Source organism: Chrysochloris asiatica, unplaced genomic scaffold (assembly GCF_000296735.1).
Source record: "Chrysochloris asiatica unplaced genomic scaffold, ChrAsi1.0 scaffold00078, whole genome shotgun sequence".
In the NCBI taxonomy this organism is placed as follows: Eukaryota; Metazoa; Chordata; class Mammalia; order Afrosoricida; family Chrysochloridae; genus Chrysochloris; species Chrysochloris asiatica.
Genome location: NW_006408596.1, coordinates 2,457,124 through 2,470,197, shown reverse-complemented (window position 1 = coordinate 2,470,197; position 13,074 = coordinate 2,457,124). Strand labels below are relative to the sequence as shown.

At 36.9% G+C, this 13,074-nt stretch overlaps 1 protein-coding gene across 1 annotated transcript in view; it reads left to right on the top strand.

Moving 5' to 3' along the window:
* Positions 1-13,074, top strand: part of KNTC1 (kinetochore associated 1) — a 141,721-nt gene that overhangs the window by 31,605 nt on the left and 97,042 nt on the right. The window contains exons 20-32 of the mRNA XM_006865485.1: positions 237-348; positions 968-1,111; positions 1,631-1,687; positions 1,768-1,869; positions 3,763-3,879; positions 3,971-4,114; positions 4,677-4,775; positions 5,508-5,611; positions 5,768-5,867; positions 6,198-6,332; positions 8,577-8,696; positions 9,785-9,857; positions 10,762-10,829. Coding sequence (XP_006865547.1) covers positions 237-348; positions 968-1,111; positions 1,631-1,687; positions 1,768-1,869; positions 3,763-3,879; positions 3,971-4,114; positions 4,677-4,775; positions 5,508-5,611; positions 5,768-5,867; positions 6,198-6,332; positions 8,577-8,696; positions 9,785-9,857; positions 10,762-10,829 — 1,375 coding nt within the window. The remainder of the gene's footprint in view (positions 1-236; positions 349-967; positions 1,112-1,630; positions 1,688-1,767; positions 1,870-3,762; positions 3,880-3,970; positions 4,115-4,676; positions 4,776-5,507; positions 5,612-5,767; positions 5,868-6,197; positions 6,333-8,576; positions 8,697-9,784; positions 9,858-10,761; positions 10,830-13,074) is intronic.

Here is a 13,074-nt window from a genome sequence, read left to right as displayed (position 1 = left end):
TATATATATATTTTTAATGTAACTTTTTATTGTGAGTTGAATTGATAATTTACATGGAAGAGCATCAGCTTTACATTCATCTTATTGTATTTCGTTTCACTGCCATGATTTCCATCCCCTCCATGCATACTCATTCAGTAGCATTTGCTTCCAATCCCTCTGTGGATTTTTTATTTTGTTTTGGATGTAACCCTTATTTTTAAAACACTATGCTTTTCCTCTTTTAAACCCCACAGTGGTAGTTCTTGGATTGAATTTCTGAAAAATGAAGATGACCTTAAGGATATTATTTTACAACTAAGAGAAGGAAACCTTGTTTGTGCACAATACCTTTGGCTCAGACATCAGGTAATCCTTTTGGCAGTTTCTTCCCTAATGATGTCATATCTCCTGTAGCCGGTGATTGGCTTTAGTACTGGGACCCACAGATGGTAACACCCATGACTGAATAATGGACTCGCTTCAGATTGCTTGATAAAATATGACCTCTCCCAGAGAAAATTGTCCCTTGATGATACTACACAGAAGGAGTTTTCTGAAGCTACAGTAGTATTTTACTTTAACTCTCTATTAAGGGCCACATTGACTGACGATTCTCCTTAAACTTTTCTCAAATGGCAACGTTTTATGAAGTGATCTATTGTTGAGATTTCTGATACATTATCAGCAGAAAGGGTGTTCTTATTGCTGAAAGCAGTGCCCTTTAACATTGCTGAGCTAAATCCCCCTGATTTTGGCTGGTATTGATACTTAATGGTGGACCTAAAAAGTTCTATCTTGGTGTGATTTCATTAGTGGACTCAACATTCGATTTCAGTATTAAATTAAATCAGTAAGTCAACATTAGATTTCAGTATTAAATCAGTAAGCTATTTTTTGAAATTATCGCCTAGTAGGTCTTTTGACACGTTATCTCTTAGCTTCAATTTGTTGGATGAGTCTTAATTTCTCACTCTGTATAATATAGGCCAACTTTGAAAGCAAGTTTGATGTGAAAATGCTTGAGAATTTACTCAACTCCATTGCTACTCCAGTCTCTTTGCAAAACCTTTGTCCATGGTTTAAAAATGATGTGGTTCCCTTTGTGCGAAAAACTGTACCTAAGGGACAGGTGAGTCGCTTTGAGTATATCCACTCTTTATGATTTAATTATTATTTTTACATTAGATCCTTGAAGATAAAGTCCCATTAACACTAGTTAATTCTTTTTGGAGTCTTTTTAATTTTAACATTTTATTGTGACTTGAAGGAGCTCTGGTAGCGTAGTGGTTACGAATCGGGCTGTGAACTGCAAGGTCAGCAGTTCGAAACTACCAGTGGTTCCGCAGGAGAAAGATGAGGCTTTCTGCTCCCATAAAGATTTACAGCCTTGGAAACCCTGTGCAGGGTCGCTATGAGTCGGAACCAACTCCACAGCACTTAACGACAACACAACAACAAATTGTGACTTGAGTGAAATAGCGACTTGGTTTTCCACTTTTCAGTTCAGTCCCTAAAGGCAACAGCACTCTTCCCACTGCTTCCAATCCCTTCTAAGGGTCTATTTTAAGAGGTTATTTTGGAGTTTGTTAAATGTTTTTCAGTGATTATTTATTGAGTATTTTATTTTAAAGTACTGTATCTATTTCAGAATATTCTTGCAAAATGGTTGGAGCAAGCAGCCAGAAACCTTGAATTAACTGATAAGGTAATGTCAGCATAGTGGGCATTGAAAAGCTCCCAGGAGTATAAAGCATTGTTTTTTATGATCTCTAATTCTTTTTAAAGGCAAACTGGCCAGAAAATGGACTTCAACTGGCAGAGGTATTTTTTACTGCAGAAAACCCAGATGCATTGGGATTGGTGTCCTCTTGGCATTGGATTTCCTTGGTATGATATGGATATTAATTTTTTAGTAACAAAACATTCAAATGACATTTAAGGATTTTCTACATGTAAATAGAGAAAAAAATTCTGGAAATATATTCATTTCTTTTTTTTGTTTTCCTGTTCCTTTCTTTGTGTATTTTCCAAATCAACAGAACATTTTTTCTTTTCCTTTCTGACATTTCTAATACAGCCTTGGCCTGTTTTACTGCATTGTATCTTACTATTGAGCAACCAAAAGCAATATGTCATAAGTGATATTTTCTGCATTACCAGTGTTTAAGAATACCTCTGAAAAAAACAAGATTTAATAATACATTAAGAGTAGGTTTTGAGCTCTATTATCAATCAGGTTTACCCTTTCTAGTAATTATTTTGTTTTTGGTGAGGGTTTACCCAGCAGTTGAGGTTCTCGTTCTACAGTTTCCGCACAGGGTCAGTGACATGGGTTACATTCTTCACCATTCATGAGCAGTCTCATTATTTCCTTTTGGGTTGTTTCATGTCCATTGATCTAGCCTCCCTGCCCCCACACCCCCCCAATCTTTGTTTCGATTTTTTTTGACCCTGTATAGAGTTTTTTTTTTTGTTTTTGTTTTTTTAATTTAAGGTTTATATTGTGGCTTGAGTGAAAGTTTTTTTTATCCTTTTTTGTATTTGTTCTATCTTAGTAGTGTTGAGAGATTTATCTTCTAGCTCACTAGTTCTAGCTTCTGTCTCTTCAATTTTATTCCTTTGCCCTTTGAATGTATTGTCCATTTCTGATATTCTATTATTAATCGTTTGGACCTCTTTCTGTATGTTTTGAATTTTTTCCAAAGCTCTATCTTATTTGATTGTTCCTGTAACACCTTCCTGACTTCTTCCTTATTTTTCTCAGCTGTGTCGTATAGTGTTTTGATACATTTTATAATCATTTTTAGGAATTCCTTCTTAGGCATTTCCAAAGCCTGCCCATCTTCCAGTATGGAGTGTAGGTCTCCTTCCAGCTCATTTGCCTCAGTCACTTTATCTCGTTTCTGGACATGTGCAGAAAATATGGTCGTCTGCTTCTGTTTTTTGGGCATCTTCAGTGATTATCTGTGGCCTTAATACTTAGATGGGTATATATTTTGGTATATTTTATGCTTTCTGAATGCCTCCAGGTAGATTGATTCAAGAAATGGGCTTCCCTTTTCACTCTTCTTCCTGAGAAATTTCAAGATACCACTGTTGGTTGTTTTGACGTAACTTAGGATTTAATTTTTGGCCTATTTCCTCTTTTGTCTGTTTGTCCTACTCCACAATCCCTGATCAGGCCTTGTTTCTAGTTGGAAACAGTTTAGGGCTGGCTGTGGCCAATTGGTTTTAATTGGAGACTGTCTCTTTAAATTTCGAGGAGATGTATGCGCATGCGTAGTAGAACCCTCCCAGGGTAGGGCTGGGGTGCCCACTAGCTCAGGCACCCCTATGGTCACCAGAATGGAGGTGCTCAGACAGCAAGGGACCAATCAACAGCTACCAGAAGAAAAGAAATGTCCACACCTTTATCTCAGTGGTTCTGCCAGGCATCTGTGGCTGCTCCGATCCTTCCCCTGCTTGGTCTCACCCAAGATGGCGGCTCCTCAAGCACCTGAGCGTCCCGGACTAGAAAGCAATGGATTTCTTGCTTCTGCCACATATTCCCCTAGCTGTAAGCCTTCCAACCTTCTAAATATTCCTTTATATGTGGTTCAGAGTTCTGGGACCATCCCCCGAGCCTGCTTGGTCGGATATTCTTTGTTGTTTTTGGCGTAGCTTTAATGCACTTCCACCCGATCCGCCATTTTGTTTGTTCTCCCCAGTCTTTGTTTTCAAGATTCTGTTGACCATTTGGTCTCATATGTTGAACTACTCTTAACACTGTTGTTTTAGAAGGATTGTCAAAACACAGAGGAAGTATGCCAGTTAAGGACACTGGTAAACAACTTGCGAGAGCTGATCACGTTGCACAGGAAATACAACTGCAAATTGGCCCTGTCTGATTTTGAAAAGGTAAAAGCCCAGAATCATAGGAACTGTTTTGTTTATTGTGTATAGTTGTGATTTGAGTTTGCGTTCACACAATCTTTCTCTTGGCATTCAGGAGAATACAACCACCATAGTCTTCCGAATGTTTGATAAAGTATTGGCGCCAGAACTTATTCCTTCCACCTTAGAGAAATTTATACGAGTTTACATGAGAGAACATGACTTGCAAGAGGAGGAACTTCTCCTACTGTACATAGAGGTAATTTTTTCTCCTTGTAGTAATATTTCTTTGATTTTTCCAGTGTGATAGACGTTTAACTTCTTAAGCAATGTTATGCTGTACCATTCAAATTTATATGCAGTAGATTGAGTTGCCTGAGAATGTTCATTCAACTGACGGTGTCCTTGAGCAAGTTATTTATCCTTTGAATGCCTCAACTATAAAATGGAGTTCATATTAATACTTTCTCCAGTGGGTTATTGTGAGATAATAGGAGCATGAGCTCGACAAATATTAACTATTAGGTTTTTTAGACATTATTAAGCTGCTATAATCTTATTTATAGTTTCTTCAACAGTGCTTCAGTAAGTTTCTGTTCTATGCAAAACTGAAGGCTAAAATTTTAACAAGTTTGTATTCTTTGACCATTCATTCTACATTCATGTCAAATAAAATTTTTTTGTTCCTTACACATTCATAAAGGTTACCTATCTACTTGTTTGCTCAATTATCTATTTCTCTGTGGATATTTGTTTCAGTTAGAGATAAAAAAATTGAAAAAAATTTATATATGTATGTGTGTGTGCTTATCTCTTTTTAGGATTTATTAGAGAGATGTAGCTCAAAATCTACGTCGCTCTTTGAAACGGCATGGGAAGCAAAAGCTATGGCAGTAATAGGATGTTTATCTGACACAGATGTAAGTAAATCGTGACTGTTTAGGATTCTCTTTAGAGCTTTGAATCTTTTCTTAATGTTTATTATTTTTAATTTATTTTTTTAAAAATTTGTTTTGTGTTGTTGATAAATGCAGAGCAGAGCATATGCCAATTCAGTAGTTTCTGTGATGTGGCACTGTGGGTTAATGTGCTGGACTGCAAAGTCAGTTTGAACCGCAAGGTTGGCAGTTCAAGCTCACTAGCCATTCCTTGGAAACCTTATTCAGGGTCGCTATGGTTCGGAACCCACTTGATGGCATTCAACAACAACAGTAACAAATGTGTGTAGAAGAAGGAACCCTGGTAGCATATTGGGTCATGTATTGGACAGCTTCCCACCAGATTAGCAGTTTGTATCCATCAGCTATTCCCCAGGAGAAACATGACATTTTCTGCTTGTCAAGATTTACAGCCTCGAAACTACAAGGTTGCTAGGAATTGAAACTGACTTGGCGGCACATCAACTCCACACTACCATCACACCACCACAGTGTGTAGAAAGTAATAAGACTGAGTTTACCTTTAGCAGTCAGCATGCTTTTCTTAATAAATAATTAAAGTAATCTTTATAAGTGAAAACCATAAAAAATATATGCCGTTGCAGACAAAAGATAACATATTTTCAAATGAAACCTCTGCTATAGATGATGAGTAGTGTTAATCATTTTTATGAGATGTAAGACTAAGGCCATTGTGTGTGTGTGTCTTTGTAGCTCATATTTGATGCTGTCCTTAAGATAATGTATGCGGCTGTGGTTCCCTGGAGTGCTGCTGTTGAGCAGTTGGTGAAACAACATTTAGAAATGGACCATCCCAAGTAAGATGAGTGTCTGTCAAACAATTTGTGTGTGTGTGTATTGTAAAAACCTCATGTTTTTAGATGACATTTTCTATTATGTTAAGTCATTTACTTTGTTCCATAGTATTTCATAAAAAGGACAACCCATGTTAATATCGGTAAATTTACTTTTAGAGTCAAGTTATTGCAGGAAAGTTACAAACTAATGGAGATGAAGAAACTTTTACGGGGCTATGGAATAAGGGAACTGAATCTCTTAAACAAGGAAATCATGGTAAATATTACAGTTGGAGAACCTGTTCCCTCTTTTCATTTCTATGTAATCTGTCAAATTTCATGTTGGTTTTATGTTCTAAAAGGTTAATAAAGATAGATTCTCTCCCACATTTCTTTTTTTTGGATAGTGTGTTAAGAGAGAATTCAAATTTATTTATTTATTTTAAACAGCAAAAGTAGAAATCAGGATTTCTTTGTTCATAGTTTAGTTTCTGAACTCCCTTCGTTTCATTTGAGGACTACATTGCCCTTATACACAGCTTATTCCAGGGTTCTCTGTGTGAGAAATCATAACTTAAGAATAAAATGTATGTACTTTCTGTTTCAGAGGGTGGTCAGGTATATTCTCAAACAGGATGTCCCCACTTCTCTAGAGGATGCTCTGAAGGTGGCACAGGCATATATGTTGTCTGATGATGAGATCTACAGTCTACGAATAATTGATCTGATTGATAGAGAACAGGTATGCAAGGTTTACAGTGTTGTTTCGTGTGATTGCTTTGTTTCTCAGAGCCTTAAACACTCAAAGCATATGACAGTGTCTAAACCAAGATGCACGGAAGAATGGCGTGCAAACATGAAAACATTCAATGTTAGCTTGACAGCTTATTTTTCATGTCTGTTGATTTTAGAAGTATTTTTGTGTATAGCTAATGGATTTTCATGCACTGATAGTTCACAAAACTCAGATTTATGTTTTATATGTGTTGTATGATCCTTTGATGCCAGCATAGGATATGGGATCTTATTTTTTGTTTTTCATTTCTTTGTATATTGAACTATATTTAAGTGTCTATTTTATATATATATGTATGTATATGTATATTTTAAATGGGCATAAATATATACTGTTGTTATTGTTAAACGTTGTAGTGACCCTGTATACAGTTTCCAAGGAGTGGCAGGTGGGTTTGAACTGCCAACCTTCCAGTTAGCAGTCCAGTACTTACTCTACAGTGTCCATCCAGGGAGCTTCAAAAAGTTAATGGAAGAGTGAAATTAAAAGATTATAGAATTTTCCCACATACTTTTTGAATTCCCTTGCTTATAACAAAATATTTGCCTGTGTAACACTTTTTACATATAGCATACCCTGGTGGCATTGCAGGTTCTATTCCAGAACACTGCAATAAAGCAAAGATTGAAATCCAGCAAGTCACATTAATTTTGTGGTACCCAGTCCAAATAGAAGTAAGTTACTTTTACACTGTACTGGATAGTCTGTGAAGTGTGCAGTTGCCTGAGAATTACCAAGAGGTAATTCTGTACCCGATATTGGAAAGATGACACCTACGGACTTGCTCAGTGCAGGATTGCCATCAATCTTCCATTTGTTAAAAAAAAAAACAAAACAACAAAAGCACACTATTTGTGATGCTCAATGTAACAAGTAGGTCTTTATATAATTCAATGATACCAGTTATCTTTTTTATGATTTCCACGAATTAATCTTTTCCACATCATTCCACCATCATTAACAGAAACTCATTGCCAACTAAGCAATGATCCTCAAGTGTCTTTATTTTTATATAAGTACAGCCATAAGTTGTATAAAAATAATATATATGTAAAAATTATATATATACATATATATTGTTGTTAAGTGCCATCGAGTTGATTCCAACCCATAGCGACCCTGTATAGGGTTTCTAAGGAGCAGCTGGTGAGCTTGAACCACCAACATTGCAGTTCAAATGACTGCAGTGTGATGCATTAACCCACACTGCCACACCAGGACTCCTACATATACATACATACATATATACATATATATATGTATGTGTATATAAAAAGAAGGAGCTCTAGTAGTGTAGTGGTTACAAATTGGCCTGAGAACTGTAATGTCAGCAGTTCGAAACTTCCAGCCATTCTGAGGGAGAAAGATCAGGCTTTCTGCTTCCATAAATATTTACAGCCTCAGAAACCCTGTACAGGTTCGCTAAGAGTCGGAACCGACTCCATAGCACATAACCACCACCACCATATCTATAAAGATAGGTGGAGTCCTGGTGTGGTGCTGTGGGTTAATGTGCTGGGCTGCAAAGTCAATTGAACCACAAAGTTCGTGGTTCAAACAAATCAGCTGTTCCTCAGAAACCCTATGTTGTTGTTAAGTGCCGTCAAGTCAGTTCTGACCCATAGCGATCCCTTAGAGGATTTCCAAGGAGCAACTGGTGAGTCTGAACCATCAACCTTGCAGTTCAAAATGACTTTGCAGTCTAGCGCATTAACCCACAGTGCCACACCAGGACTTCCAGAAACCCTATGCAGGGTCACTATTGGTTGGAATTGACTCAACGGCACTTAACAACAGCAACAGTAGTCATGGGTGGATTTCTGTGTGGTGCTATAGGACAAGCACTGCTGGAATGGCAGTTCAAATCCAGCATCTGCTCCCTGGAAACCCTACATAGGGTCACAATGAGTTGGAACTGACTTTACGGCATTTAACAACAACAACTTAGCTACAGGTATACCTAAGATTTAAGTTATTCTTAAGTCTAGAGGATTGTAACTTACTTTTATTATAATGTTTGCTAACATCAAAACCATAATTTCCAGATTCTTATAAAATTTGGACCATAATCTAATTTTCCCATCTATATCTTTTCATTTTCTGAATGGAAAAGAAAGAGGTAAGTATAAATTGTTCTATATGTTTACACTGTTTTGTTTCTTTTTTTTCCTTTCCAAACACTGTGTATAGGGTGAAGAATGTCTCCTTCTCCTGAGGTCTTTGCCTCCTGCAGAAGCTGAGAAAACTGCGGAGCGGGTGCTCATATGGGCACGCTTGGCATTGCAGGAAGAACCAGAAAATTCTAAAGAGGTGAGAGTTTGATTAAATCTTGTGTCTCTATGTCACATTTGGGTAATTCTCATGCTATTGCACATGTCACAGATTATACAATACAGCATAATATTACAATATGGCATAGTATACAATATATAATACAGCATAGTATACAGCATAAAACAACTTCTCTATATACCCACTACTCACTGACGTGGTTAGATGCCAAAGATAGGGCTGTTACGTAAAAACTGGCATTTTGTGAAAATGGATGATCACAAAATTGAGGCTGATTGTATCATTACCTAACTGCCAGGTTACATTGTTACTTGTTCAAGGACCCAAGAATCATGCCCAAGCAAAATTAGCACAGAACTATAACAGTCACAGTGAATGTCACACTCGTCTCACTCCTTGGTGTTTATTACTGCCAGATAGTCCTCATTCATGCACAAAATAGTTAGGTGGTAGAGTTTTTGCTATTGTCAATGTAGAATGTCAGATACAAAATAGTGATAAACGAGAGTTATTAAGTGCCATCGAGTTGATTCTGACCCGTAGCAACTCTGTATAGGGTTTCCAAGGAGCAGTTGGTGAGCTTGAACCACCGACCTTGTGGTTCGAACGACTTTGCAGTCCAGCACACTAACCCACCAGCTCCACACCAGGACTCCAGATAAATGAGAGTAGGTGTGAATAATATACTTTTCATTGATATTAATCAGTAGCATGGAGTCTTAGTGTGGCACTGTAGCATAACTACTGGACTGATAAGTTTACTTTTTAATTTTTTCCAGAGAACTTATCTATATGCTTCTTCAAATAGTAAATAAAGTGGTTAAAAAAGAATAACTTTCTGTGAATCACAGTATTTTGGAAAGTTTTTTGGAAGATTTGCATATTGTATTGTATTTGTTAACCAGGTATCTGAGGGTCTGTACTTGTGTTTTAATGTTTAGTTTATGTTTGATTATGATTCATTTCTTTGCTGTCCAACACCTGCAACACAGACTTCTCATTTTGTCTGCATTTCTGTTCAGTTTTTCTGATTTTGTGATTTTTAATGTGTGTGCTTCCATGTGCAGTGGCCAATGAGAGATTTCATTTTGAATTTTTCTTTCTAGGATAAGGCCTGGAGAATGTCTGTAGCAAAGATGTTAGTAGACATTCTTAAAACACTGTGGGATATTCGAAAAGGTAATTAACTGCTCTTTCTGATTCCTGATCTTAGTTTTGTTCTAAAGTTTATCCTTTTCAGAAGAAAGCATCACCACTAGCTCCTTTCTGTACACACTGTTATCGTTTCACTTCATGAAAAGCCCTCCTTGCCTTAGTCTTTTTATCGCTAATATTAGAACAAAACCAAAAAACCCTGCTGCCACTGAGTCAGTTCCTACTCATCGCAATCCTGTAGGACCGAGTAGAGCTCCTCCTTACGGTTTTCCAGACTGTAAATCTTTATGGGCGCAGACGACCTCAGCTTTCTCCCGAGAACATCGGGTGGCTTCTCATTTAACAACCCAGTACAGAAGCACAGGGCTCTTCAGTATAAGCACAGAAGTATCTGAAGTCAGATTAGTGTCTGTTCGCATGCTGCATGAAGCATTTTAATGCCATCAAGTTGGCTCTGACTCATAGTGACCCTGTATAGGGTTTGCGAGGAGTGATTGGTGAGTTTGAACCGTCTACCTTGCAGTTCAAATGACCTTGCAGTCCGGTGCTTATCCTAATGTTAGATGGGATTTATTTGATGCCTCCCTCACTCATCAGTTGATTAGGGTAAAGGAATGCTAACCCTTTTAAACCTGAGTCAAAACCAGGCAGTTAAAACTTTGAACTCTCCTGGGGACGTAGAAAAGAATTGTCGTTTGTTTCAGAAAAATTGCCTTTTCTCTTGAACCCACAAACTTCTTTTTTCTACATTCAGAAAGAATAATTAGATTTCTTTTCATACTTAAATTCTCTTATTTCGTATTCTGAAATCCACAGCTAAAGACCAAACAAGAACACCAAACATAATTAAAGTTGTAGCTTATTATATAATTCTGATAGTACAAGAATTTTCATATATGCTAAGAATTTTAAAAAATTTTAATTACAGACAATCTACTGAAGAAGGATGAATGTGAAGAGGTCTTAAGCCAGTTTGAAGCTGTTGCTAGTTTACAGGTAAAGATGTGAGCTGTATTGAAAGTTATTAACGAACTAGTCAGTACCTTTGACATAGCTAATCAATCATCCTTTTTCAACTGTTCTGCACTAGTTTCTCAGGGGCTTTAAATATGCCTGATTTCACCCTCCCCACCCTAATTTAAAATTGTGTCTAGTTTATGCTTTATTTTGGCCTTTACTGAAGCATTCTTTATATACTGTTGTTGTGAAGTGCCGTCGAGTTGGTTTCCAAGGAGCTGCAGGTGAGTTTGAACTACCAACTTCGGGGTTAGTAGTACAGGACTTATCTAATTCAGATGACCCTGGGTTGTGACTAACAGTATCTACTGTTTTTTGATTGTTTACTATATACAAAGCAATATTCCAAAGGAATCATATATATTTAATTTAATTTATAGTAACCCTTTGCAGTTGTTGTTTTGTTAGGTGCCACTAAGTAGGTTCCAAGTCATAGTGACCCTGTATAGGGTTTATGAGGAGTGAGTAGCTGGTGAGTTTGAACTGCCGGCCTTGTGATGCAGTTGGCCTTGTGGTCCATTGCATAGCTACAGCATCACACCGGGACTCCTGCCCTCTGCAGTAGATACTGGTTTATAATCAACATACCTAGTAAGTAGTACAGCCAAGATGGAAACCCTGACAAAACTACTTGCATATAACGGATAAGGGCTTGAAGTATTCCAAATTGTCTATAAACATTGGCTCAATAAATTATTGTCAGTTGCTTCAAAATATCTTAGAATTTTCTATGTACCTTCATTACAGACAGTTACATTTTTCTTAAAAATTTGTCAACTTTGCATTGATCAAGTGTCAAAATTTAAGATTTGAAATTTACTGTATATTGACTCAAGTGCCTTGCTAATGCAAAAATGTTTTATAAAGAAAGTTAGTGGTAAATTCTGTCAGATATAAAATTAGATAGATTTGAAAATATTTCTGGAAAATTTCTACTGAATACTGACAGGTACAACTTTCACTTGTATTATCTTAAAAGATGGAAATAAAAATCTTTACTATAGTTTATTAGACCAGTGTTTTCCAAACTATGAATTCCTGAGGGACCTTGAGACCCTTTCATAAAGTTTATGAAGTCAGAAATATTTCTGTAGCAATACTGAGGCATTGTTTTTTGATTTTTTTGTCCCTATTCTTTGTCTGTTACACAGTGGAATTTTTCTGAGGTTTTGTGATGTGATGCCATTGCTCTGAAGACTAGTGGAGTGTCTACTTCTGCATAGTTTTGTGTTTAAATGTTTTTTCACGTCATTTCATACTGTAAATGTTCATAGCTATAATGTTACATGCACAAGTTTTTTGGGTCCATAGTAATTTTTAAGAGTACAATAGATCCTTTAACCAAAAAGGCTGAGACCCACTGGATTCCACAGTAGATGTCCAGGGAAAATTAGAGGGTTTTTAAGCAATGAGTTTGTTCTTGGCAAAATCACATGTATTGCTCAAGCCAGTATTTATTGAATATTTACTGGCCAGATCTGGTGTGTGTCTGCAGTCTTCACATCAGCTTTGCAAGGGACCTGCTGTCTCCATCCCATCAGTGAATGAGGAGACTGAAGCTCAGTTTCTACAGCTTGTCCCTTAGCTGATAACTGGAGCCCTCTTCAGATCCTGGTCTAACATCAGTGCCCTTACCTATTATTTTGCTCTGTTTCATACTGTCTCACCCACATTAAACTGCTAAAACAAGATTTTTATATGAAATTCATGAAAGGTGTCGACTATACCCAGAAATGCAATACTTTGGATAAGATACATATTAGAAAAGAGACACTCCTTTGTGATTAATCCTTTACAAAGAAATGATTTCTTTAATCATAGTTTATTTTTGAAAACGTTATATGAGTTCATGATACAAATGAGAATGTTTGAACGTGTGTAGAGTCCTTCTTTTCTATCCCTTCTTGCCTCCTGAGCTTTCTTTCTGGGAAGCTGCCCTGTAATCTTTCTTGCTTAGTTGTCATAGGGATTGCATATGTTCCCAGTGTTAATTGTTAACCAGGCTAAAGTTCTTAGGGGCATTTTGAAATACCCACGTTGTTGTTTTTGTTGCTTTTTTAGCTTTTTACTGTGAATTGATTGAAGGTTTACAGACAAGTTCATCAGCTTTATGTTCAACAAATGATATACTTTGTTTCTTCTCAATGATTGCAATCCCTTGCCGGCAACAGTAATTATCCTACTTCCTCCCTGTGATGCGCCATTTGCATCTTTTTTTTTTTTT